This window comes from Tenebrio molitor, chromosome 3, assembly GCF_963966145.1.
Source record: "Tenebrio molitor chromosome 3, icTenMoli1.1, whole genome shotgun sequence".
In the NCBI taxonomy this organism is placed as follows: Eukaryota; Metazoa; Arthropoda; class Insecta; order Coleoptera; family Tenebrionidae; genus Tenebrio; species Tenebrio molitor.
This window is the reverse complement of record NC_091048.1, coordinates 29,616,609-29,643,937: the sequence shown is the minus strand read 5'-3', so window position 1 is coordinate 29,643,937 and position 27,329 is coordinate 29,616,609. Positions and strand designations below refer to the sequence as shown.

The window sequence follows — 27,329 nt, the reverse complement described above, 5'->3', positions numbered from 1 at the left end:
AATTAGTAAATTGAACTTAAAATTTTACTTTTATTCGAAAAAGGTACCTACAGGGTTCGGTGTGTTTCCTAACTAATTATTTCTCGGGACTAAAAATAGATGGCGTCGCAAACGCAGTTTTTATTTCAAGTAAAGAGTGGGACATCCGTATCATCCGTGGTTTGCGCTTGCCATCAATGTGTGTTTAAGTGGTTGCATACAAACAAGGCGAAAAGCGTTACAATTAGTTATGCAGAATGTTTTCAATTAAGTAATACATAAATTAAACACACTTGTACACAAACAATAATTGTTGTGTAATCTACTTTGACGGCTGTTATACAATGTATGCGTTTGACGACGCAGAATGCGATTCTTGTCAATTTCAAGGTCATTCGTTCAACACCTTTTGTTGATGAGCTTTTGGTGTTTTGCCCAGCTGAAGAAATTAATTATCTCTTCAGTATTTTGGTTTCGGGGTCAACAGTCGGTAAAGGGGTGATCTCATCCGCACGAATCACCCCTTATTTTGGGCCAGGTATTTATAGCCCCCCAAACGACTTCTTCGGTAAACAGAAAAATCACCAATGATGAATGGTTCTATTTTAATAACGGAGAGAGTCTCGATGCCGCCGCGAATTTGTCACACGCCCGTTCATCATCATCGCAAGAGTAAAAAAGAATCGACCGAGCGATCCGAAAAATGAAAAAACAACAAATCGTCTTCTTATAAACAAGCCGCCACATTTCAGCGCGAGCACTACATAAAACTTTTATGGAGCCGTATACAAAATGCAATCTGTTAATGTTGTCGGGCGGCGGTTAAGCAGAATTCCAGCGTTTCTTTCTTCGAGGGAAATGTCAGAGTTCGAGAGCCCGTGGGACGTTAGGGCAAATTACATTGTGGAAACGTGGTGGCTGCCGCCGCAATTGATTATCCGGAGCGCTTTTTGCGCCGCCCCGAACCAATCGAGCGCGCTCCGTAATTTGGCTAACCCGAAACAAGGAAAAACTAATCCAGGCTCAATTGCGCAAAAACGCAACAACAATTACCGCTTTGCTTCCATCGATCAAGCACGATTTGTTCCTCTTTTAAAATCTTGTCGACAGGGTTTTCGGGCCCAGATCCCCCCGCCATGTGTTCCCCTTTTGCCCGTTATCGCCTCCCAACCCATAATTTTTTATCGCTGTTTTCCTTAACGATCGCTTAATTTATTCCAGTGGAAGGCATCGGTTAGTGCGCCCGCTTTTCACCACAGACATCTTATCTAAAGTTGTCACCCCGAGTGCACACACATGTCTCACTCCGTTCGCTAGGTCTTGCGTTGCCTCCCCGAAAGCCCGCTCAGTCAAGTTCCGCTCCTCCACGTGTTCACGCTTAGTCCGAAGATGAGCGGCGCGAGCTCACCCCGACCGCCAACAGTTTCGGTGCGCTCCAAGAAAACTCCACGACTTTCCGCTTGACGGGCGAAATCTTTCCAGTCGATCGGCGAGACTATAGTGTCGCGAGTGTGATGACTGATTGAGTGCCGACCAGAAGACAATGAAGCTGTGGAAGGTCCTCGCGCGGAACAGCCACATCTACGCCAACAGGGAAAAGGAGCAACATGTGATGGAGCTTCACGGTGAGACTTTTTCCAGTGGCTGTCGAGAGTTGGACAGACGGCTCTGTTTTCTTAATCAACAACTAATGAGCCGTCACGCGCGCAAAAAACCGATCGGATGCAGCTGGTAAAGGCTCCCAAATATGATTTAACCAGAACTTTTCTTGTAAACGTTTCTTTTATTTCGCATCCAACTAGGGGTGCATTCCAGCCACAAAAAGTGGAGTGGAGTGTCTGTGTGACACTTTTACGGCCTCGTCAAACGACAGATCGCCGCGATTTGTATATTTTTAAGGCACTAACGACAAGCGTTTTCGCCGCCGCTACACGCTCACTTTGTGTTCGAGGGCCTAATGGGCCCGATATTTATGTAAGCTCGAGTGGTGTTGATTGCGATCATTTCAGAGTACAAGTCGCGCTCGCCCACCTTCTCCGACGACTCGGGGAGGCATTCCAGCAGCGCCCTCGACCCCCAACCGGGACTCCTGCTGGCCACCGTCCAGCTGAGGCGGCGACAGGGGGAGACTCTGGGCATCGTCCTCGCGCCAGGTGAGAAAACAACTTTTACTCTCACACTCTTCCACATACGTCACACGGCAGTCAGGCAGGGCTGACTCATCGTGGCGGCCACCCATCCAAACACTGATCGCACCCGACGTTGCTTAACTTCACGTTCAGACTAGTAGTTGTTTTTTCTTCTTTCTCTGCATTCTTGCGCAATCCTGAAATGACTTTGTTCTGTTTTGAGCCGACGAGATCGTCACGTTTTTATCAGGATCGGGCTTTGATGAATTTTTTATCTCGAGTCCCTGAAGAGAAGCGCTAAATAGGTTGTCCCTTCCAGCCCGGGGCCCCGCTTGATATGCGCGTCGCAAAAACGGGCGGCGTCGATTACGGGGCGATCCGCACGTGGAGAGCGGCGTCTTCATCCCCCGGGAGCGCCGCCGCTAATTCCCGCGCGCGGTGACGACGCCAGGTACGCCGGGGCGCCGACCGACGGCTATTTATAACCGGCAAGATGGTCGGCAGCGCATCCTCTCTGTATCCGGTTGAGTACAAATTAACTTTTCGGAAGTTAGTCGAGTGACTTTATTGAGTTCTCGGCTATTTTCGAGCGAACAAGAGAGGGCCCGAGAGGGAGCCGTGCGGCAAACTCACACGCCTTGCTGTTCCTCGTCCTGCCACGCACGTTTATGAGAACAGCGTCGCACAAAATCCGGAAAAATCTGTGCGACACAAATAATTCCGGATCTGTTGCCGGGTCCGTCTGATTTATCTGGAGCTGCTCCGTTCGTCTGTTTTATGTCACAATCAACATAAACTATAGACAGCGGGAAGGAAAGTGGAGTCGATTAATCTTGTGTTTTTGCCTGGCGTTAGCTGCCGACGAATTTAATTAAATTTCTCTATTTCGCTGAAAGCCGCCGGTTGTTGGTGGTGCTGTTGCAATTTTAAGTGCCGTTCTTAGTCCATCAATGCCAACTTTGTCCGTTTAATTGGTTCGAAGTCTTCGCGCGACGACCTTTTATTTTTAGTGTTTTTCTGGCAGCTGGCGCACCGAATAAATCATCGAAATTGACAAAACTATCTATTAATAATGTCGAACGGGATGGGGATTGCGATGGGTTAAGTGGATCGGGATCGTGAGGGTGATTTCCCAAAGGGTGACGGGACAGACAGGAGGTAATCCCAAAATTGTTTTCTCGAACAACTCTTGTTTCGCAAGTGGTGCGTACGGTGGAACGATGGGACACGGGGTTACAACGGGATCAATGAAAGTGTTCCAATTCTGAAACATAAGTGAATGTACAAAAATATTCTACAACGACAAAAACTTTATTTATGAAAATAAAATGTGAAAATACATAATGCCGCTAATTTTCTGTCGGTGCATTTCAAGGACGAGCGAAATTATTTTAGGATTACTCGAATTTCTCCCACCTTCTTACTCGAAAAACACTGAATAAATGGTTAAAACTATTAATGATTTAATAAAATGTCATTTTTGACAGTTCAACTGACAGAAGAGCGAATTTCATTTCTGACAGATCAAATTTAGGAAAACAAGAATTTGTTCGTTTGAAATCAAAAGTTTTGACAGAATGAATGAGTTCTTGACTTCGAACCATAGAACTAGAAATCAAAACTAACAAGTTTTTCGTTTCTTTTACCTTAGTTGTGTCTACTTTTCCTCCTATTTTCTGGATCTTTTTTAATGCATTTGTATTATGATTATGTCTTTTGCGTGTGACTGTATTAATTATCATGATTACTTTGAGCTGTCAAATTAAAAAAAAACTACAAAAGAGGGAAATTTTGAATTTCGAGACGAGGACAAGTTTTTTCTTCTTGTGCAGTTGCGGACACGAAATTTTAGACGGAATTTTAGCCACGCTTTATTGTCATTATGATTGACGTTTGAAACTATTTGACATTTGAAAGTTTATTTTTGGCATGTCACTATAGTCGGTTTTTTTATAATCTATTGTCAGTGTCAAAATACACAAAAAAAAACTATAGGTATATTAAAAATCATTGAGATTTGGTCCAGTTCTATCTCAATTTCACCCTAGATTTCCCCTAGATCATTATTGAGGTTATGTTGCATATGTTTATGAGTGTAAGACACCTGTTTAATTTAAATTTAAATTGTCAAATCAGTGACAATTTCAAAAGTCAATGTTTCAAACGTTATTTATTAAATTAACTGTTTCGAATTTTTTGCCAACCTGACAACACTTTGGCAATTGATTGTAACAAAAAAAACAGACTTTATGATCAAAATTACCAAAAATCGAAAGTGAGGTTAGTTGCACCTAAAGCCAGTTTTACATTGTTATGTCAATCGAATGACAAATCGTCCAAGATTTCGTGTCCGCAATAGTACAGTTGGTTGCAAAAAAACGGGAACTGTCAGAATAAAATTGACGTATTTTTACAATTTTTTAATAGTGTGAAACCTTCTTACGAGAGATAGGTTATGTTTTCTGTTTTTCTGTTTCTGCAAAAAACATTTGAGAATATTTTGTAATTACGTAATTTCAAGGTCGTGGTCATTCTTTTTCTCAATTTTCACTTCTTCATTCTTAGCTCTTGTACAGTCCTTTAAACCGCGCTAGTTTTTTTTGTATTTGTTATTCCAATGAGCTATTGGGTGATTCAAAATGATTGTAGATAAGTATGGCAACTATGTATGAAAATTTATGTGGCAACTGTGTGGATAGGATAGAGTTGACATTTCTTTGACAGCTCATAGTCACGCAATTTTGAAAATTGTCAAGTCAACGTGCAATGATATAAAAAAAAAACAAATACACGCTTATGGAATGTCATACAAACGTCAAATCTACCCCAACCACACAGTTGCCACATAAATTTTCGTTCATAGTTGCCATATTTATCCACAATCATTTTGAATCACCCAATACTTTGACAACTTACGATTGTCATGCAGAAACTTCCTAATTAAAAACAAAACCAACTACTTCACGTGACTCTATAAATGCCAAATTATCTGAATAGTGGATAATTAAAAAGAAAGGGTTAGAAATGGAAGAAAAAAAAACTGCAAGTTTCTTTTCAGACAAAAACCCGACGATCGCGTTCCCTTTAGAGATGTGTCGTAGTGGCGCGTTCGTTTTAGTAGGCCACCGGGTATATGTGGGCGTTCGCGTGATCGTATTGTTGTCGTCGTAAAGGGGTCAGATCGGGTCGAGATGGTGGCAATTATCCGCGTGCAAAGTCATCCCGCCCGACAAACCACCAATTTGTGATGATTTCATTATTCGGCGCGCTATTTCTGGACGTTCCACGTCTGGCTATTTATACTTGCCAGATGTATCTACACCGTCGAAAAATCGAAAAACTGCTCGACCCATGAGCGTCCCAGCACCATCCCGAAGGACCGAGGGCAACGTCTTCCGCGCCGGTCACTCGCGCCTCCTGTTTGGACAAGCAACGCAACAAAACTTTAACGACCCGAACGAAATTAGACGTCGCACAAACAGGTACAAATTGAGGTAAAAATGACGAAACGGCATCTGCCGACACACCTAGCACCGTCTTTCCGGCGGCGCGCACCGTCCCTCGAACTAAGGAGGTTAAAAATAAACAGATTTCGCTACGACGAGCGGCAACACAACTACTAGAACCGAAAAGGCTAGTGTCGCGACGGTCGCGGCGGCGGCTCAAACTCACCACCGATAAACCAACGACGTGCACCCCCCAATTGCGGAGACGGCGTTTCTTTGCGGAACGGTGGAACGACTGCCGACAATAAAACGGAGTGTTTGTGCGGAGAGCTAATTATACAGTGCCGGGTCGGTGTAAATTTAGTCCATTCAGCGGGACAATGGACTCGGACGATGAGGTGATGAAGTGATCGGGATGTTCGCGTTCAAACTGCCCTCGCTGAGGCCCAGGGCGCAGAGTTTGTCGGAAGTGGCGACCACCCCGAGGGCCAGCATGCTCTGCAAACCGCCCAGGACGCCCGTCGGATCGCCCAAGCAGAAGCAGAAGAAGAAAAGTAATGTATGGGGTGGGGGTGGGCGGGGCTGGGGACACGTGATGTTGACGGCGACGTGGTCGTCTGATTGGGTCGGTAGTGAAGGAAGGGATGAAGATTTGTGTGACGAAAGGTTCACGATTTTGCAACTTGTTGTTTTCGTGCGATAATTATTATGAAGATGCAGATGAAGGTTTCGAATTGATCGTCTCGTTTTTAAAAATATCTTAAGCTTTTTTTAACTACGAACGAGGCTAGAGGCGAAGACAAGTTCTTGGGGAACAAAATTCAAAAAAATTTATTAATTTTAGAGAATTATATTATACCGGGTGATCAAGAAGGACTGTTTAAGTTGGTTATACAATTAAGAACATTTTTTTATTCGGCTATTTACAACACTGCAACCGGATATGTTTTGTGGGTTTATTTGACAGATATCTGACGTAGCATTAATAACGACAAAATGGTAGGTTATGAGAGTAAAAATTAACGGCAAAAAGAAATCGAAGTTGGAATTCGGAATAATAATCTAAAAATTAACTAAAGGAAATTCTCGAAGTGCTTCCCGTTTTGCTCTAAACATAAATTAACTCTTCTCTCGAACGATTCACCAGCATGTTTAATTTAATTTGAAATGTCAAATTTGACTCGTCACTGATGCGGCTGTCAGTGTGGAGCCGTCAACAATCGGAAGTTACTCCAGTTGTACCACTTAAAAATAAAATTCAGGATTACCAACTAAAACAGTCCTTCTTGATCACCCCGTATTATGATGATAATTTTTCACTTACAAACCCAAAAAAAGTAAATTTGACCCAAAAAGTCAAATTCTGATTTTTATACTGACCTAGAGATATTTTCATATTTGGTGGCGGAAACAAAAGACTGAGAAATGTCACAAATTTGTATTGTCAGTGTCAAATTTCGCAAAGACGTTCGTGATTTCGACAGAAATGCAGCAAATTGGCAATAAGAAAATTATTCATCGTCGAACTAGAGAAATAATTTGTAATACGTTTGATTATATGAGAATAACTTTTCCTTTTGAAGCACTGACAAAAATTGGTGTCCTTAGAATTTGTTTTTTCAATCTATTTAGCGAAAATTTAAATTTACGTAGACATTCCTTTTTACGGCGTTTATGAGAAATTTGATACTGACAATACATTTTTGTGACATTTCTCAGTCTTTTGTTTCCGCCATCAAATTTGAAAATACCTCTACCCAGATTCACTTGCTATAATTATTTACGAAATCAACGGAAAAAAACACCAATTAGATTTTGAATTAAACACAATTTTACATTTTAACTTTGAAAATCATTTTTATTTATGACCTGCTGCTTGTGCTGTCGTAAATTTAGGTGACAATGGAAACTGTCAATTTTATGGCAAACGGTCGGCTACTAGAGAATGATCCTTTTGTTGGCAAATTATACCGTTTTGCCATAAATCACGCGTCTGGTTTGCGTTTAAATAAAAAAGCGAATTATTTAACCAACCAAGTCAAAATTTGTAATTGTGCCACCAGGGCCTTATTTATTAAAAAAAATGTTTTTTTAAATTCTCAAATATACCTTATCATACATACTATCGACTAGCAAAAAAAACTGGTACAGTATGTTACTATAGACTCTTCCAAAACTGATATTTTTGATTGAGTTTTGGAAGTGTCTAACGCAACACCATGTACCAGTTTTTTTGCTAGTCGATAGTACATAATTAGTTAGGTATAAAATATCGCCAATTTTAATTAATTAGTTGTGATTTCTAACGTGCGCGTATACGATGCCCGATCCTATACAGTGCATTTTTTTTAACTGTTGCCATAGGGAATTGCATGGTAAAACTTATACCCCCTGTTAACTTTTGTTCTGATGAAAATATTCAAACCATTTTTGGAACAAAGTTGGAAGATTTTTTAAACTACCGGATAGTTTACAATTCAATATCCTAAACTGTCGAAAAAGTTGTGAAAAAATATTTTAAAGCGCGCCGGAATAATAGTACGTCGAGCGGCCGCCAGAATAGCGTCCCTATCGGCTCAACCTGACCAAATTCCATTCCAGTGCGACATTTACAAAATAGTCGAAGAAAAACATTTCGAACAATTCCTTTGATAATTTCTGTTAATGTGTTGAATTATTTGTGCGTTAACGTTTTTACGTTTTGTTTTTTTTATAAAGAAATTTAATCATAGCCACCAGAAGATCTCGCTATTTATTTTTTAAATGAAACTGACAAAAATCAAAAGTGGGGATAGGCAGTTGCTGGTTGAGCCGACAAGGACGCTATTCTGGCGGCCGCTCGACGGACTATTATTCCGGCGTGGTACAAATATTTTTTTCACAACTTTTTCGACAGTTTAGGATATTGAATTGTAATCTATCCGATAGTTTAAAAAATCTTTCAACTTTGTTCCAAAAATGGTTTGAATATTTTCATCACAACAAAAGTTAACAGGGGGTATAAGTTTTACCATGCAATTCCCTATGGCAACAGTTAAAAAAAATGCACTGTATACCTAGAGTATTTTTTCCAAAAGTTATAATTTTAGTTGTAAAAGTTCCAACTCTTACCCATTTAGTTCGACAGCGATAATTTTTATTTGTTTGGTTTGGTTTTATCACTCTTGTAAAAATTTTTGCTTAGGTAAATAATTCTACTTTATTTGTGCAATAATAATAGATACACTTAACTCTAAGTATCTTTTTGGCCCAATTTTGATTTTTTTCTGTCAAAATAAAAAAAAACAGCAAAGATTTTCTGTATCTTTACATCTAACAGTTTGCGGAAAATATTTGCTGAAATCCTTAGCGGATTCATATATTTAAAATCATCTACTAAGGATGGGTTATACTGATTATACCTTAGGGGCCAGTTTACAGAAGCGAAATTAAGTTAATCATGATCAAATGCGAGATTAACTGAACACGTGATCAGATTGAACCAATCGAATTCTCGGATTCATGGGTTAATCGCGCATTAAAATTTAATCCGAATTAAATATTTAATTCTCTTTCTATAAACTGGCCCTAGGTCTGCTACAATTAGGTTTGATTCTTATCTTGAAAATATTTAATAGTTATTTACACAATTAGTGGGATAAAAGCAATATTACAGGATTCGAGTGTGAAGATTGCAGATGACGAGGCCGTTAGCCCGAGTTCATCTGTAATCACACTCAGTGGAATAATGACTTACTTATCCCACTGAGTGAGGTAATGAAGCTCACTTATCCCACTGAGTGGAGTAATGAAATGCGTCCGGTAATGAAGTTCCTTATTCCACTCAAATGAGTGGGATAAGTGTCATTTATCCCACGGGATTAGATAAATACATTTATTGTCTTCGTCTTTGAGAAATAACATCTATATAGTCAAAATCATATAAATGTGCATCTAAGCAAGCCATGAAAATCTGATTTTCTGTTGGTATGAAAGTTACTTTGACTTTCAAAGTTGCTTGCCGTGCGCGAACCTTGATAATAAATGTTTTGTTTTGTTGTCCGTTTTGGCATTGTTGATTTCAAAAGCACTGTTACATTTTTTTACTGATTAAATTAAAGTAATTCACGAATTCCTATTTGCTTTTGTCTTTGTATTTTCAACAAGTAAAGATTTATTGGAGATAACCTATAATGGATCTGTCATAAATGTGACCTTTGTAATGTAACTTAATAAAAGTTGCTTTTACACATGGACAGCTCACTTGATAAACATTTATATGAAATCAACTACATACAGGTGTCCCAAAAATGGCGTACTCACTACTTACTACCGTATCGAGGATGTTTAAATGTACACGAAAAAAATATGGAAAAAAATTTTCAGACAAAAAAATCGATTTTTATTATTATTTTTTTTGTTACACAGTCTAGGACTGGTAATACAATGTAAACAAAGATGTACTCGTACAACATCACCATGCAATATTACCGTAGTGGATTTAAAATAATTTTTTCGATTTCCAAAGTTTCTAAATGCTCTATTATGCAGGATTAGATATTGGTAGTGAGTAATCTTGTACTTTATGATAATATGTACGATTAGAGGTAGCTGTCATGACAATTTAATACATATATTTTGAAATAATGTATCTGTTAAGAGCCACTTTCAAAGACCGCCAAATCAGCAAATAAGTCCAATAGAATTTTTTTAACATTTTTCTGGCGTTTACGGTAGTCTCTTCTACACCGTAGTGCACCGTTAGTACGCCATTTTTGGGACACCCTATAGATCGCTAATTGTTCCGTTTCCACCCCCACAAAGCAGCTGTCGCTCCTCAAAGAGTATACGTTGCGTCCCTTGCTCGTGTTGATTATACAGGCGGTCAGATCTTTATTGATGTACGTGGTCTTAGAGCTCTTGCCCTATTCTTATTCGGCTCGTTGATGAAGTCCACCCGGAGTCAACTCGGAACCCACCCGGAGTCGACTCGGAACCCACCCCGCAACCGACCCGAAACCCACCCGGAGTTGACCTGGAACTCACCCGGAGTCGACCCGAAACTCACCCGGAGTCAACCCGGGAGTCAGCCGGAGTCGACTCGGAACTCACCCGGAGTCGACCAGGAACCCACCCGGAGGCAACCCGGAGCCGACCCGGAGCTCACCCGAAGTCCACCCGGAGCCGACCCGCAACCCACCCGGAGTCAACCCGGATACCACCCGGAGCCGACCCGGAACTCACCCGGAGTCGACCCGGAACTCATCCGGAGTCGACCCGGAACTCATCCGGAGTTCACCCGGAACTCATCCGGAGTTCACCCGGAACTCATCCGGAGTTCACCCGGAGCCGGCCCGGAGCTGACCCGGAGCCAGGGAACTCACCCGGAGTCGACCCAGAACCCACCCCGGAACCGACTCGGAACCCACCCGGAGCCGACCCGGAATTCACCCGGAACCCACACGGAGTCAACCCGGAAACCACCCGGAGCCGACCCGGAGCCGATCCGGAACTCACCCGGAGTCGACCCGGAACCCACCTGGAGTAGACCCGGAACTCACCCGGAGCCGACCCGGAAACTACCGGAGCCGACCCGGAACTCACCCGGAGCCGATCCGGAACTCACCCGGAGTCGACCCGGAACTCACCCGATTTATTCATTTATTATCCTAATTTAATGCCAACTTTTGTATAATCAAAATCTACATTGTCCTGTAGGTGAGATTGTAAGAAAAAAAATCTGATTATTTTATTACTTTGACAATTTAATTCATACACTAAAAATCCCATAAGCAGCGGTGTTTTTGTCATTATGACAGCGAAAAAATTTGCCCTAACTTTTCGAGCGACAAAACGGAACCTAACGTTTGAAAGCGTCTGATTCTAGTAGGTCTGGATCATAGTGATTTACGTAACATTAAATTGTCTTACCGAATTACACTCAAGCTTTTTTTTTTGGGTCGAAGTAAACTTTATAGGCAGAATATAGCCTAAGGGAGTTCGTTTCGGCTCAGGGACGCGAGGGTCGCGGGTTCGATTCCGACCCAGGTCGGAAAAAAAAAGGCTATATTCTATCTCGTGACTCGGAAGTCACGTTAAGCCATTGGTCCCGGTCTATTGAGTTGGTCATCATGCCGCTCATAGATTTGTAAACCAGTCCTAGACTGTGTAACAACATTCGAGTCTTGTCTGGCAATTAAACTCAAAAAACTGCCAGGTTTTTTGGCATGAGTGGGCCAGTTTAAAACGCGAGTTTTACACACGAACGAGTTAAAGGCACCAAATCGCTTAAAATCTTTAAAATGTGCTTGACGTTTCGTTTTGACAAATTGTCAAATTTTTCAAAATCCGTTCACACAGGAGAAAATTCTCAAATTCTGACAATGTCGAACAAAAAAGACAATAAACATATTTCAGTTATCAAAAAGCTCACCATTTTCAGTATGTATTGTCCTTTCTGTTAATAAATAATAATAATAAAATAGCTTCGAGTATGTGACAGAAATAATTTCATAATTGTGCCTTTTGTCCTTTCCCCTTTTATGAATCATGTGGAGGTTTTTGTGTTAGGAGTTAGAGTGTAAAACACTTCAAACTAAAACGTAATTAGTTTGTCACACTCTAAGAACAACAACTGTTAAACGCTCGATTGTCGATACATTATTTGTAGTAGTTTTCGGATCTATTTTGGTGCAAGCTTGACGAGAAAACGATTACGGAAGAACACTCCAATTTACATTTTTTTTACTCTTCTTGACGGACCCACAAAAAATAAAAATAAATAAACAACCATGAACGATATAAATATAAATTATGGACCGTTTTGGGTGTCCCTGTCGTATTTTTAGCCACCCGGCCTCAACTAATGACATTCTTTGATCCTTAACTCTGACGGCAACGCCGCACATGTGTCACTCCTGTCAATTTCTCCGTTTGTTTTTCGTGGCACACTCCATTAAAAATAGTTACAAGTCTGCGGAAAACCCATTTGCACACCTTTCCGCGATCGCGAACACGCCGTCCCCAGATGTCCGACATTCGCAAATAAAATTTTTAGCGTCGCCGTTATCACCGCCTCGTTTATTCGCGATGATTCACGGCGGCCATCTGCAAATCGTAAATCATCTAGATTAAGTGAATGAAGCGCGAAAAATCGCCAATTATCTCCCGTTTGAAGGAAACTCGGAGCTGGAGCCGTGTCCCAGCGTGGCCTCTTTGCGGCCGGGCTCGGTGGCCTTGACCAGCGAGCAACTCGTCCCGGGGGACAGAATCTGCAGCGTAAACGGCATCAACACCTCCAGGATGCGCCCGGAAGACGTGACCAAGCTGTTGGACAACGTCGACGGCAACGCCACCCTCGAGATCCAGTACTCCCTCCCCAACTACGGTAAGTCACGCCCCTTCTCGCGAAAAGTTGAAAATCGCGCCGATTCCAGCCTCTCACAGCTCGCTGTGCGTCACGTGCAAGCTGACCGAAGTGACGCTGGAGCGCTCGGACGGCTCGTTGGGCATCACTCTGAGGGGCGGGGCCGTTCCGGAACACCCACACCTCAGCCGGCCGTTGGTCATAACCCACGTGAGACCCAACGGGCCCGCCCACAGGAGCGGCCTGATCCGAGTAGGGGACCGCGTGCTCAAAGTCGACCACCACCCCCTGGTCAACAAGACGCTCTTCGAGGCCCAACAAGTGCTCAAAGACGCCACGTACGGGCTGACCACGCTGACTGTGGAGTACGACGTCAGCATCATGGAGTCGGTCAAGTACGCCCAAGGACCTCTCCTGGTCGAGATCGACAGACAGACCGAAGAAGATTTCGGTTTGGTGCTGACCAACTGTTGCGAGTTGGGCCCCGACGAGATCCTCGCCGCCGGGTACTTCATCGACCACGTGGTACCTGCGAGTACCGCCGACCGGTGCGGCGCGCTCAATCCTGGCGACCAAATCCTCGCAATCGACGATCTGCTTTTGGAAAACTGGAACGGCACCACCAACGACGCGGAGAGACTCCTGCGGAGGGCCACGAAGCTCCAGATTCTGCCGTACCACACGGTCCAAAGGGCCAGTTCCAGGAATTACGTCACGAGCTTCAGCACTCTGAACTCGCGCAGGTCCGCCAGGAACAGGACCAAGAGACACAGCGTCTTCCACAAGTCCATGGATGGCGACTCCGGGAGTAATTACTGCGGGTGCACCGGCAACATGGGGGTGTGCCACCCCGAGAGCCTCACGGCGACGCTAGTCTCGGACCGCGGGTACGGCTTGACGGTCTCGGTGGGCGACCACAGCGACAACCGTACCGCAGACATCTTGATCTCGAGGATCGCCCAAGACTCGCCCGCGTACAGGTGGGTGCTCCACTCCTCGTCTCGAATCTTCCTCAGAGCGTGCTGATTCCAGGTGCGGATGCCTCCAAGTCGGGGACCGCGTCATCTCCGTCAACCACCAACCCAACCTGACCCTCCAGGAGATCAACTCGATCCTGGACTTGGGGAACGACTCCAGCGCGAAGCTCACCCTCGAAATAGAGTTCGACGTCGCAGATACGATCGTCCCGTCAAGTGGGATCTTCACGGTGAAGCTCCCCAAGCGAGGTCCAGGTCTGGGGATCACTATAACGGCGTCGAAGACCCGCCCGGACGAACCCTTCATCATCTCGGAGATCCGGCGCGGCTCCATCGCCCACAGAATCGGCACCCTGCACGCGGGAGACCGCCTCCTGGCCATAGACAACAGACCTTTGGACCATCTGAGTCTCGAGAGCGCCTTCGAGATCCTCCAGACCTCCACCAACGACATAGTGACCCTCAAAATCGAAAAAACCGAGACGGAGAACGCAAACTTGTTCCTCGACAGTGTGGTCTACACCGTGGAGCTGCACCGATACGGGGGTCCTCTGGGCATCACGATCTCGGGGAGCGAGGACTGCATGGAGCCGATCGTCTTGTCCAGGTTGACGGAAGGGGGCCTGGCCGAGAAGACCGGAGCGCTGCACGTGGGGGACCGCATCTTGGCCATCAACGGCGACAATCTGGACAACCGTCCGTTGAGCGACGCCATCCGACTCTTGCAGACCTCCGGAGACCGGGTCCAGCTCCGCATCGCCAGACACATCAAGAGTCCAGGTACGTGCGTCTCGCTGCGAAACAATCATCCAAAATGTGTTCCAGAGCCCGGAGACGACACTCGATGCAACTACTCCAGCCCCGGAGTGTTGAGCGTGGACAGTGCGGTTCACTCGTGGGACAGCAACACTAACGACATCGGCGGTGAGTACTGTAACGACACCAGAAAAGTCTCTTCTATTCCAGTTGCAGACGCTCAAGACCCGATCAAAGACGAGGAGAGCGTCTTGAGCGAGCCCCTCTCGTACCAAGACCAAGACAAGAAGAAGCACGACTCCCAACTCCAGTTTTACTCGGACGCTGAAGACATGTTCTGCCCGAGTCCCCTCCCCCTCCCCAATTACAACTTCTCCAATTCGAACAGTTACGGTCAGTCCTCGGGGAACTTCGTCAACCGACTGCAAGGGACTTACAGCAACGAGAGCATCCAAGAACACGAGATCTACCACGTGACGCTGTACAAAGACTCCATTTACGACGACTACGGGTTCAGCGTCAGCGACGGTCTCTACGAGAAGGGAGTTTACGTGAACAGAATCAGAAAAGGGGGCCCTGCGGACATCGTGGGGCTCTTAAAACCCTACGACAGGATCATACAAGTGAACGACACCAAAACCAAAGATTTTGATTGTTGCTTGACGGTGCCGCTGATCGCATCTGCTGGAGATAGGATCGAGTTGCTCATCGCCCGAAATCCCTACATTAATTTCACAGAAAGAGTGAGTCTAGAGAGCGGTCGTCACAGTTTATCTTATCGAGTGTTGCAGGACCATCAGGATAACGTATCGAAGAAGTCGTTTCCGCCCAGTCAGAACACGATAACAAAGACTTTGTAGTTTATACAGTACATACACAATTCCAGGATGTCAATAAAATATATTTATTTTTTATCATTGTAAGGTTAGTTTTGGGTTATTCCCGTAAATAAATGTCAAAATTTGACAGGGTGTCTTATTTCAAAGAGTAGGTTCCAATATTTGGACGTGCCCAGGTGGTAGCGACGCCACTGGTACGCATACCAGAGAAAGTTCGACTGCCCCATTTAGTCGTCTGACGCAACAATACATTCACAAACAAGTAAGACGTGTTTAGATAACACCCGTGGCCTTTTTATTATTCGATTTAGATCGTCGAGTTTGGTAACTTTCGCGTCACTTTTCGTCACGTTGGCATCCACCCTCCGTCTGATTGCTGTCACAGCTTGACAGGTGACAGCTGTGATTTGCCAGCATGGCTGACCGCAAACACACGAAAGAAGTGTTGACTGTGTTAATTTTGTGTGTTTTGTGGTACATTGTCAGCTCCAGCAACAATGTCATCGGTAAAACCCTCCTCAACGAATTTCCCTATCCGATGACGATGACAATGGTCCAGCTGCTGTCAATCACCGTGTTCAGCGGGCCCCTGTTCAACCTGTGGGGCATCAGGAAGTACGTGGACATCTCCTGGAGGTACTACTTCACCTTGATAGTCCCTCTAGCTTTCGGGAAATTCATCGCGTCCGTCTTTTCGCACGTCAGTATTTGGAAAGTCCCGGTTTCGTACGCTCACACAGGTTTGAGGTTAGGTTTTGAGGTTGGCATATGTTGACCAGTTGTTCCGCAGTCAAGGCGACGATGCCGCTCTTCACGGTGGTCCTGTCGAGGGTCCTCATGAAGGAAAAGCAAACGCTCACAGTTTATTTCAGTTTGATTCCTATTATCGCCGGGGTGGCGATCGCCACAATCACAGAGATCAGTTTTGACGTGATAGGGCTAGTTAGCGCTCTGGTCGCCACGATGGGCTTCTCCCTCATGAATATCTTCTCAAAGAAAGTACTCCACGACACTAACGTCCACCATTTGAGGTTGTTGCACATTTTGGGGCGGCTCGCCTTGCTCATGTTCTTGCCTGTTTGGATCGTTGTGGACATGTTTACTCTCTTGAAAGACGACTCAGTGGTGGGTTTTTCGACTCCTCGCCGACAAAATCTAATTTTGAGTTTTAGCAATACCACGATTATCGAGTCGTCGGTCTTTTGATGATGGATGGAGTGTTAAATTGGCTCCAGAACATCATAGCTTTCAGTGTTTTGTCACTGGTGACTCCTCTCACGTATGCCGTGGCCAACGCCAGCAAAAGAATTTTTGTGATAGCGGTATCGCTTTTTATTTTAGGCAACCCTGTAACCGGTCCCAACGTCTTTGGCATGTTGTTGGCAATATTTGGAGTTTTGTGTTATAACAAGGTAAAAAATAATACTTACTTTTTAGTGACAATTATACAATTGTTTTTAGGCGAAGTATGACGCAAAACAAGCCGAGAAGAAGGAGACGATTCTGCCGTTCAGTCAAAAAAGTTGGCAGGACAGGACAGGGTACACCGTTTTACAAAATGGCGTCGGCGACGATTTCGCCAAGCCTTCAAACGGCACTATCGTAAATGGTTCGAATAATAATTCTTTCATCTACAATGGGAAGGCCACCGGTGGTAATTTATTGTTCGTGTGAATCACACGAAAACTTAGCCATTATTACTGTTTACAAAGGGATTGCGCAAATCCTAGCAATATGAAAAAAATGTTATCCATTCATAGGCGAATTCTAGAGAATTTAACGTGTTTAATAAAGATCTATCGAATCGAGAGACGACAGTTCTCGCTAGTCACGAAAGTGCTTAAGTTTTTCAATGTTTATGATGTTACCAGTTGTGCGAGTCTATGATATTATGAATAAAACGGTCAAATTTTACGACAAATTGCAATACGTGTTTTGTTGTTTTATCAATAAGTTGGTGATCGATCTGTATTTTTTTATTTATTTGTATTTGAAATGCGTTTTTGATTCCTGTTAAGTACGTCCAAGTGAAAACTCGATTGTAATTAGCAAATTGTACATATTTACATATGTATTTTATTTATTTATTTGTGGCAGTATTGTATATTTCTGATTTAACAAATGTGTACATACAAAGACATGCGAAATACATATTTTTCTAGAAACTGTGTGGTTTTATTTGCGACGAAATTTGAATTTCCCGCGCTGTTTAATTTTAGTTTTCAAATTTAGCGCCACGAGTCATAAAAATTTGATCGCGCAACCTTGAAAAATTAATGCAATAACATTCCGAATTGTCTAGCAAGCTTTAACTTGTTTCGTTAATTATCGCAAGTGTATCAAATAGTATATTAAAAGACAAGTTTCATAAGACCAGTCTTGAAGCACGAATTCAAGATTAAAAAACGAGTGGCGTAGCCACGAGTTATTTAAAGAATGAGTGCTTCACGGTCTTATGAAACGAGTTTTTTATACTATTTTTTGTAATTTGCCCTTTTTAAGCCGTTTTTAAACAAAAATGTTTACTTTCCTCGATTTAGGGATTTTTGTGGCGGTTGGTAATGTCTTAATTTTTAAAAGGAAAATTTGATCAAGTCCACGATACACTTACAACGGTATGACAAGTAGCTGTGCGAGAACTGGCCAGCACTGCGCATGACGTCATGTGCGAGGCACTTATAAAGGAGCTTATGGCTGGTATCATTGTATTTCATGAAAATTGGTAGTAAAAATAAGATTAATAGACTTTTATACATATTAAATATATTGTTATATTACATATATTATTATATCACTATAAAAAAATTATGATATTATGTATGTACTATTATAAATACACTGACCGGCACAAAAAACGACTCACCTCGCGACTCACTTTGAATTTGTTATTGTTGTTATTTGTCTTTGAATTTTTTTTTGGTATCATGTTGTATTGGTAGGTGCTATTTAAATTATTCTTTGCCAAAGAATATCCGACAAACAAAACATTAAACATAGGAAATAAGATTTTAATGAAAAATGATGTTATTTTTTAGAAAAAAAAAAATGTACGTTATAAAAAATTGTCAAAATTTTAACAGTATTTTGAATTAGTATCTCGTATTGTCAAATTAAAAATTTTAACAGGTAAAACAACCGACAAAAACACAACATGGAAGTAGCGCAAACTTTTCAATAATTTATTTAAACAAAACAATTCGGTTGCCATGGTGACCATAGCACTCCTCATCATTGAAAATATCCCAATTTAACTATGTATTATAAAAAAAAATAAGCACAAATATAATTACCTAAATTTTATTAAAAGTAAATTATTACTTTTTGAATTATTCCAATTTTAACAGCGAAAAATTACCGCGATTTACTACGAATACAGTTAGGAACTTTTCTAGTAATTCTTAAGTCCATAAAGGGTATATATATATTACTACATAAAAGGTACCATAAACAGTCCATATCAATCTCTTTTGTGGATCGCCCAATTTAATAATAAATCATGGCAGAATTCTGCACTTTAACATCAAATTCCATTTATTTCAAAAACCGGTAATGTTTTCATGATCTTAATGACACTAAATTTTTCCTACATGTTTGAAAGGACTCTCAGTGAAAAATTGTGTAAATTAATGTATTTACCTAGCTGTTATTGAATTAAACCGAAATATTTACCTGTTTCAGTAAAAAATTTGAAATTTTTACAAAATGTTCTACAGCGATACATAATCATTCCTGAATTTTTTGAGAATTTTAAATCAATTAGAAGTAGGTGTTTTCCATCAATGCAATAACCAGTTAAAAGAACTCATGGGCTCTTGCCTCGCATATGACGTCAGACAGGACGTTCGGATGCGCGCTGGCATACCGTTGTAAGTGTATCGTGATCAAGTCTTCAAAGTCGCCTTTTGTTTTATCCAAATTCTGTCACAAAACACGAATATGGAAGATAATCTTTCATGTACGCCCGCTGAAATACGTGAAATTGCCAAAAATACAGTCGCGAATTTGTGGCCTGATAAATTCTGATAAATAATTCTTTGCACATTTTGTAATTTAAACTGACACGCATGACGGATCAAGCTTTGCCAACCTAAAAATTTTCGTAAAATGTTCCGTGAAATAATGGCTATAAGGACATCCCAGATGATGACGTCGCGTTCGTTAATATGTCTATTAGAGAATCAAAATGGAGGCAAATTACAAAAACGTATATTTTTCTATTACAAACACGGTTTTATTTCTGAAAAAGTTTGAAGTTCTACCGCGATTTATCCATTTTCAAATTTCGCCTTAAAAGACAATATGGAGGCTGGAAAAGAGCAACATTTAGAAGAATTTCATTATTGTCCTGTCTAGCATTAGACTTTTTAGTCCACCCGACTTAAAAATGCAAAAGATTTTTTTAATCAAATCTGACGTCTACATTTGAATAATAAATCAACAAAATTCGAACCAACGAACCCCTAAGATAACAATTGTAAAAACTGAACATTATTTTGCGTAAAACTTGTAAATAATAAATAAAATGAGGTTACCCTTTGTTCAAAAAATTAAAAACGATCCCAATTTTTGACGGCCATTTTCTAAACCCAATCAGCTGTCGACAACTTCGAAATTTGGCAACGTCGCTCTTAGCGACTTTCTTTTCTCTTTCTCTTCTTGATGGATGCACTCGTGTTGTTCCTTCACTTCAGCAACTTTTACTTTGCCAATCTTCCATTATGCCGAAATTCTTCATTTTTTCGATCAATTTTTTCCAACACTTTTAACCACGATTACTCTTTTAACTTGTTTGACGATCATGATTTGACGTCATGCGTCAACAGCTGTTTACTCTCTCGCGCAATGTTGCCACATTAATTTGACATAAATGTCAATTCTATTTCGTGAAATCATTTAAATACTGCAATAATTTTTAATTTTCAATATCTTAAAGAGAAAAAAATCCATTTGCGAGTAATGCTGTGACATAATTAAACAAAAATAAAATTTTTATCTGTTAATTAGTATTACATTTTTTATAACAAAAAAACAGACGCACTGTGATTAACATCTTAACATCGATCTTCTGGAAACTTTTTAAGGACTAGTAATCAATCAAAATTTCCAGGAATATCCGCGACACACATGAGGCAACAATTTCCGTTGCAATATCTTATCGTCTTTTTACGCACGAGTGTTCATTAGTATTATTACAATAATTTCATAGCTAGGTCTCATATTGCACTAGCGTTTTGTAATTGCTTGTTTATACTTCGCTAAATTACGCTCTAATGGACCAATGTGTGTGTTTCTACTTATCGGCCATAAAAATGGGGTCGCTGTTACATCATAGAGCAATAATGAGATCAGATAACGATAAAAATCGCCATTCCATCTCTCGTTGCACTTATTCGTCAAAGTTTGGGCAACTTCCGCGATAAAAACAATACAATCGAGAAATCTGTTGCAAAAATCATCGATAATTCAGCGTCGGCGCCCCGAATTTCTTCTCACCGTTCACCTCCGGTCTGTGTGTAACCTAGCAATATCAAAGTTCAATAAGATAATCCCTACACTATCAGTGTTGAACCAATCAAGGCCACTGCCAGTAGTCAAATAATGTGGATTTGTTTAACAAAATAGTCACACTCATTAGCACATAATGCGCACACCTGATCAGTCGTGAAGAGTCGAGGAGGCAACATGGACATCAACATCGACATCGACGCTCCCCGATACGACCAGGAGACGTACACGGGTCGAGCCAAGCACTTCTTCTTGACCACCAACCCGTTGAATGTCTTCGTCACCGGCGCCCAACTGGAAGAAGCCCGGAGCTTGGTCAACAAATACAGGTGAGTGCAGTCGAGACGAGACGAGAGTTGAAGGGTCGTTTCAGGAGCAAGCAACCCCTCCCGGATGGCATCACCGAGGAGGAGCTGTGGCGCGCCAAGACTCTCTACGACTCGGCTTTCCACCCCGACACCGGCGAGAAGATGACCATGATAGGGCGGATGTCGGCGCAGGTGCCCATGAACATGCTGATAACTGGAGGGATGATGGCCTTCTACAAGTCCACCCCGGCTGTGGTCTTCTGGCAGTGGCTCAATCAGTCCTTCAACGCTTTGGTCAACTACACCAACAGGAGCGGCGACGCCACCTTCACTGAGAAACAAATCGGGGTGTCGTACGTGCTGGCAACAGGCGGCGCCGTAGCCACCGCCCTCAGTCTCAACCGCGTGTGCAGGGTGAGTACACAAGCTTTTCTTGCGTGGGGTTGAAAGTTCGATTTAGAGCGCGCCGCCTCTCCTGGGCCGCTTGGTGCCTCTAGTCGCGGTCGCCGCCGCCAACTGCATCAACATCCCGCTGATGCGGTCGCAAGAGCTGCAAGACGGCACTCCGGTCTACGACGAGGACAACAACAAGTTGGGGTATTCGAAAAGCGCGGCGCAGGCGGGGATAGGCCAAGTCATCTTCAGCAGGGTGTGCATGGCCACGCCGGGGATGAGTCAGTGCAAAAAGTAATTGTAACGGGGTGAAATTAAGCGATTTGTTGCAGTGTTGACGCCCATTTTGATGAACCACTTGGAGAAAAGGGGGACGCTAAGGAGGCGCCCCTGGATCAACCTACCAGTTCAAATGGGGTTCGTGGGGCTGTGTCTCACGTTTGCCACCCCGCTAGCGTGCGCCTTTTTCAAACAAAAGGCGCAAATAGCCTATAAGAAATTGGAACCAGAACTCAGGGTAAAAAATCGTTTTTGTACGAGGTTTTGTTACCGACAAGGTTTTGCTTGCAGGATAGTCTAGACAAAAAGTTTGGAGATAGTCCACCAAAGTACGTTTACTACAATAAGGGCTTGTAAGACAATCGAGTCGCAAGATATTCCAGAAACTAAACAATAATTCCTTCCGAAGACTGCGCTTCAACACAAACCTGTAGTAATATGTTACGCCACTGCTTTGTCAAGGACACAATAAAATTCGTTTTATTTTAGCGCCAACTCGTTTCATTTGCTCTGTTGCTTTCACTTTTTTTTCTGTTTTTTCACTACTTATTTATTCTTCTTCTCTTTAAATAAGTTTCACCTTCTTCCTTCACTTTTACTACTTTATTCAAGTAGGTACACAAAAACTGGTTTTATTTTGACGTGAGCTAGTTTGATTTTTTATTCTTTGTTGTTTTCACTTTTAATCTACAACTGAGATTCTTTATCACTTTTTTCGATTCTTCTTAGTGGTTTCGCAATTTTCTATCTCTTCTTCTCTAATTTCTTCTTTCTGCTGTTTTGTTTTTCTTTGCAACTTGTCCTTTTCTTCAGCTGTCAATTATTGACGTTACTGTCAACCGGCTGCAATGGGAAAAGACGTCCCCATCACCATCGACATCGACAAACCCCGCTACGACCAGGACACCTTCATCGGTCGCGCCAAACACTTCTACAAAACCGCCAACCCCTTGAACGCCTTCGTCAGCAGCAAACGTCTCGAAGATGCTCACTGTCTCGTCACCAGATACAGGTAAACACGACAAGGTCAACTCCGTTACCGCCTCCTTAGACTGAAACTGCCCTTGCCCCCCGGCACCACCGAAGAGGACCTCTGGCGCGCCAAAGTCCTCTACGACTCGGCCTACCACCCCGACACCGGCGAGAAGATGTTCGTTCTGGGGCGGATGTCGTTTCAAGTCCCTGGAAACATGATCGTGACTGGGGGCATGATGGCCTTCTACAAGTCCCCCGCAGGCGTGGTCTTCTGGCAGTGGCTGAATCAGTCGTTCAACGCCGTCGTCAATCACACGAACAGGAGCGGCGACGCCACCTTCACCAACAAGGAGTTGGTTACGTCGTACGTGTTGGCCACGACGGGGGCTGTGGTGACGGCGCTGGGACTCAATCACGCACTCAGGGTGAGTTTTTGAGATGACGCGACCATCGATAACGTGTTCTTGAAGAATGCGCCGCCGCTGATCGGACGGTGGGTGCCTCTGATGGCGATCGCCGTCTCCAATTTCATCAACATCCCGATGATGAGGCTGCAGTAAGTGTACAAAGAACAGGTTTGTTTTTACCTTATTTAAGAGAGCTTCAGAATGGGACTCCAGTTTTCGACGACAAAAACAACAGGTTGGGGAACTCGACGGTGGCGGCTCGGTCCGGGATTCTTCAGGTCATCGTGAGCAGGATTTTCATGCCGGTACCCTCTATGGGTGAGTTGACAGAAGAAACGTCACAAATTTTGACAGTTGGCTTCCAGGGTTGACCCCCATTTTAATGGACCAACTAGACAAGAGGGGCATCTTGCGTAAGTACCCCTGGATCAATCTCCCAGTCAACGTCATCACTGTTGGTATTTGTCTAACATTTGCGACCCCACTCGCTTGCGCTTTCTTCAAACAGAAAGCCCAGATTGCAGTCAGCAAATTGGAGCCGGAGCTGAGAGCAAGTATTCGATTATTTGAATTTTTGTTAATTATTTGACTCGTTGCAGGAGAGCATCGAGAAAAAGTTCGCCGGGAAGCCCCCCGAATACGTGTATTACAATAAAGGCCTTTAAAATAAATTTTGTGTGATTTGAGTACTAAATCAAGCAGCTTGCTGTCATTTGTATTTGTCACTGTCACTGTCAATTCAAATGTTACGATTGTGCTTCAGTATAACCGTTTCAAGTCATTATGTTTACATCCAAAATCGCTTCCATTTAAAATTTCAGCGTCTGAACCAATCGAAAAATGTGCAGTAAGAATAAAAAGGGCAAAATAAATCTAGACGAATCTCCGTACGACCAAGACACGTATTGGGGGCGCGCGCGTCGCTACTTCCAACTCGCCAATCCTTGCAACCTGTTCGTCGGCGGCGACGAACTCGAGGAGAATCGCTGCTTGTACATCAAATACAAGTGAGTCCCCCACTGTCGCTCCACTCTTGCATCCGCAGTTTACAGATGCGGAGAACCCCTCCCGAAAGATGTCACCGAGGAGGATTTGTGGAGAGCCAAGTCTCTGTACGACTCGAGTTACAACGCCGAGACGGGCGAACCCATCCCGGTGCTCGCGAGACCCGCGGCGCAACTCCCCGTGAACGCTGTGCTCGCTGGAGGGATGATGGCCTACTACAAGTCCACCCCTGGGGTGGTCGTCTGGCAGTGGCTCAACCAAACCTACAACGCTTTCGTCGGTTACGCCAACAGAGGCGGCGAAGTCGCCCCCACCGACCAACAACTCATGACGTCGTACGCCCTGGCGACGGGCACCGCCATCGGCACGGCGCTCGCTTTGAATCGCCTGCTGCGAAACTCGCCCCCGCTGGTGGGGCGGTTCGTACCTTTGGCCGCGGTGGCGGCGGCCCATTGCGTCAGCGTTCCACTACTTAAGGCACAGTGAGTATTTTGCAGATTTGAGGTGGGGTTTTAAAGTCTTGCAGGGTGCTCAAGAACGGGACTCCGATTTATGACGACTGCAACGCCAAGCTAGGTTATTCGAAGAAGGCGGCGCAAGCGGGGATCAGCGACGCCGTGTTGTACAACATACTGTACGCTGTGCCTCCGATGGGTGGGTACACGTCAGAGTAAGTCCGAGTTTTAACCCCCCGTTGTAGTGGTGACCCCGCTCGTGATGAATTACTTGGAGGGGAGAGGAACTCTGTGCAGGTACCCTTGGTTGAACTTCCCCGCCCACGTGGGTATCGCTGGTCTCTGTCTCTTGTTACTGAGCCCCCTGGCGTGCGCTTTCGTACGAGAGAAAGCCCCGATGTCTTACAAACACCTAGAACCAGAACTAAGGGTGCGTTGTCGCATCGATTTTATCGTTTTTACACCAGTTTTTGTCGCAGGAGGGTCTCTGCAAGAAATTCTACGACCGCCCCCCCAAATACGTCTACTACAACAAAGCCTAACCCCTCTAGAAACTTGTAGAAAGTACAATAAATCACACAAACTAAATCGGGGATGCTTTATTGGTTGCGTTAAACAATTAAAAGCGAATCTTCTGGGAAAATCTTTGGCTGCACGGCTTTCCAGGCCGAGTGCAACACTTCACTCGGACTCCTCGAGATTTTCACCAATTCGGGTAAATGTGGGAAAGTGGACATGTATCCTGAAAAACGCATGAAAAACAAGCAACAGAACGCCAGACACATACCCGGGAACCACTTGGGCAATTTCGACCCCCGGATTTGTACTTTGGTTTGGAACGGTACCACGTCCGCGTCGATAAAGTAGTCGATGCCTTTCGACAATTCGTGATTGATGTCTTCGGGACTTTCCAATCCCGTCACGTCACTAGCGTCTAGGTTCTCTATGGGGTCGCCCCCCACAAGAGCCGCGAGTTTCTGAATGGTGGCCTCCTCCCACGGGGGAATCTCGCTTTCGAGGAGCATCGGCGTCTTGTTCTCACCTACAAAGCGGCCGTGAAACACCCGAAACCGTACGCGAAGCGGTACCTCGTGGGGATCGCTCCGCAGCGGTGATGTTATTGTCGGTGGCGATATCATCCTTGGGCAGTTCTTGTTTGTTTTGCACCTCGATCTTGAGCAACTCCTCCATTTCGTCGGTCAAGATCTCTTCGACCAACTTGGGCGCGTGCGCCGTCGGTACCACCATATCCTCGAGGGGTCCCGGCGCTACAGCACTACATTTACACGTAGTACCACTCGCTGCCGCACCACGTTACCTGACACCGATCCTGGGCTCCTGCACCTCGGGAAACAAACTGTTGAAGATCTGGTTGGGGGCCGAGTCGGGCGTCGCCCCTTTCTCCACCGCGTCGATCACCTCCGCCACCACTTCCGGCGGGGCCTCGGCTTCGACCTCGTCAGCTGTCGGAACCGGATGGATCACGGACTGCGCCAAGAGACTCATCGGCTCGGCGTTCAGACGCAAACTCTGCAACTTCTTCTTGACGGGGTACCTCTCGACGGAGGGCGACACCAGATCGGGCGGTACCATCTTCAATGTGTTCTCCACATCCTCGGTTTCTTCGCGGACCAGGCGGTTGACGTGGTGCCGGTTGATGTTCGCCTGATCGGCCAACTTCTTCGACTGAAACGGACCGATAAGTGGGGCCACTCCGATTCGGTACTAGTACCTTGACGACCCTCTTCTTGAACGACTTCTTCAGCTGCTTGCCGCCGGTAGTGATCGACAGGCTGCTGGTGACCGAGACGGTCTCGTTGACTCCAGCCTGCAAAGGTGCAATTAGTGGGGGTAAAACTAGTGGGGGGCGGTACCGATTCCGTTGCGTGAGTCGGGTCTCTGAAACAGTCACGATAAGACAAGAAGTGTCAGATTACGCGACTCACATCTGTTGGGAGGTGATTTCGAGCTGGCGCGCCACCCCCGCCCCATCCACGTCGACGCCGATCATGCTCTTTCCGATGTACTCGCCCATGGGGGTCCTCTGCACGGTCGTCTCCATCGACAGCTGCTGCACCACGCACTCTTTCCCCCTCTTGGTCGTGACCAGCGGCGCCGTCACCAGCTTTTTGTTCGCTCCAGTGCTGCGAACCTTCTTACCGGGCTGCTGCGTCGTCTTGGCGAGCGCTTGTTTGAAGACTTTTTTTTGCAAGTTCGACGGTCCCTGCGACTCGATTAGGCGGATTCTGAGCGGGTTGCGGCGTACTTACAGGTGGCGGCGCTTGGCTGGGACGCGCCGTTCCTATTCTCGTCCTGTCCGCTGCCGATCCTCTCGACACCCTCGAAAGGCTGATGCTGCTAGTGCTGGCGGTGGTCACGCGCGGATTTATCGCCGTGGAGTTGGCTTGCGGGTTGAACCTCCTCGTTGAGGTCGTGGTCCGCTCGACCTTTCTTGTTACGGTAGCAGGAATACGGGACATTTTGATTTTTCGATTTTGGGTTTTGGTCTAGTCGGAGAAATGTCAAATTTT

The 27,329-nt window shown here is 44.3% G+C and overlaps 7 protein-coding genes across 12 annotated transcripts in view; 5 read left to right on the top strand and 2 right to left on the bottom strand.

Annotated features, from left to right (window-relative positions):
* LOC138125815 (uncharacterized) overlaps positions 1-7,484 on the bottom strand; it is a 53,596-nt gene extending 46,112 nt beyond the window's left edge. The window contains exon 1 of the mRNA XM_069041350.1: positions 7,473-7,484. The gene's annotated coding sequence lies outside the window, so the exon portion shown is untranslated. The remainder of the gene's footprint in view (positions 1-7,472) is intronic.
* Positions 829-15,598, top strand: Grip (Glutamate receptor interacting protein). Of its 4 annotated transcripts, XM_069041279.1 has the most exons (8): positions 834-1,604; positions 1,989-2,132; positions 12,711-12,920; positions 12,970-13,879; positions 13,932-14,656; positions 14,702-14,800; positions 14,849-15,375; positions 15,424-15,598. In XM_069041279.1, the coding sequence occupies exons 1-8, from the start codon at positions 1,523-1,525 to the stop codon at positions 15,490-15,492; spliced, it is 2,766 nt and encodes a 921-aa protein (XP_068897380.1). In that variant the 5' UTR covers positions 834-1,522; the 3' UTR covers positions 15,493-15,598. The 4 variants fall into 4 exon arrangements, with proteins under 4 accessions (XP_068897378.1, XP_068897379.1, XP_068897380.1 ...); XM_069041278.1 differs by having other exon boundaries at positions 832-1,604; positions 14,702-15,375; XM_069041277.1 differs by having other exon boundaries at positions 829-1,604; positions 14,702-15,598.
* Positions 15,599-15,743: 145 nt separating this feature from the next.
* On the top strand, positions 15,744-17,636 carry LOC138125800 (solute carrier family 35 member E1 homolog). The gene is made up of 4 exons (XM_069041329.1): positions 15,744-16,211; positions 16,262-16,596; positions 16,644-16,883; positions 16,933-17,636. Exons 1-4 carry the CDS (start codon positions 15,887-15,889, stop codon positions 17,143-17,145), a joined length of 1,113 nt encoding a protein of 370 aa, XP_068897430.1. The 5' UTR covers positions 15,744-15,886; the 3' UTR covers positions 17,146-17,636.
* A 3,209-nt stretch (positions 17,637-20,845) lies between these two features.
* LOC138125809 (sideroflexin-1-3-like) lies at positions 20,846-22,446 on the top strand. Its single transcript, XM_069041337.1, has 5 exons — positions 20,846-21,305; positions 21,350-21,698; positions 21,745-21,958; positions 22,010-22,194; positions 22,248-22,446. The coding sequence occupies exons 1-5, from the start codon at positions 21,154-21,156 to the stop codon at positions 22,311-22,313; spliced, it is 966 nt and encodes a 321-aa protein (XP_068897438.1). The 5' UTR covers positions 20,846-21,153; the 3' UTR covers positions 22,314-22,446.
* Positions 22,447-22,566: 120 nt separating this feature from the next.
* LOC138125806 (sideroflexin-1-3-like) lies at positions 22,567-24,079 on the top strand. Of its 2 annotated transcripts, none has more exons than XM_069041335.1 (6): positions 22,567-22,968; positions 23,043-23,356; positions 23,402-23,487; positions 23,529-23,656; positions 23,704-23,888; positions 23,938-24,079. In XM_069041335.1, exons 1-6 carry the CDS (start codon positions 22,941-22,943, stop codon positions 24,001-24,003), a joined length of 807 nt encoding a protein of 268 aa, XP_068897436.1. In that variant the 5' UTR covers positions 22,567-22,940; the 3' UTR covers positions 24,004-24,079. The 2 variants fall into 2 exon arrangements, with proteins under 2 accessions (XP_068897436.1, XP_068897435.1); XM_069041334.1 differs by having other exon boundaries at positions 23,008-23,356.
* LOC138125805 (sideroflexin-1-3-like) lies at positions 24,033-25,386 on the top strand. Its single transcript, XM_069041333.1, has 5 exons — positions 24,033-24,345; positions 24,391-24,825; positions 24,870-24,997; positions 25,044-25,228; positions 25,278-25,386. Exons 1-5 carry the CDS (start codon positions 24,179-24,181, stop codon positions 25,338-25,340), a joined length of 978 nt encoding a protein of 325 aa, XP_068897434.1. The 5' UTR covers positions 24,033-24,178; the 3' UTR covers positions 25,341-25,386.
* Positions 25,383-27,278, bottom strand: LOC138125787 (uncharacterized). Of its 2 annotated transcripts, XM_069041297.1 has the most exons (8): positions 27,069-27,278; positions 26,745-27,022; positions 26,673-26,697; positions 26,531-26,626; positions 26,117-26,484; positions 25,887-26,074; positions 25,586-25,840; positions 25,383-25,540 (listed from the first exon to the last, which is right to left on the bottom strand). In XM_069041297.1, exons 1-8 carry the CDS (start codon positions 27,276-27,278, stop codon positions 25,410-25,412), a joined length of 1,551 nt encoding a protein of 516 aa, XP_068897398.1. In that variant the 3' UTR covers positions 25,383-25,409. The 2 variants fall into 2 exon arrangements, with proteins under 2 accessions (XP_068897398.1, XP_068897397.1); XM_069041296.1 differs by having other exon boundaries at positions 25,383-25,840.
* Positions 27,279-27,329: the final 51 nt, after the last annotated feature.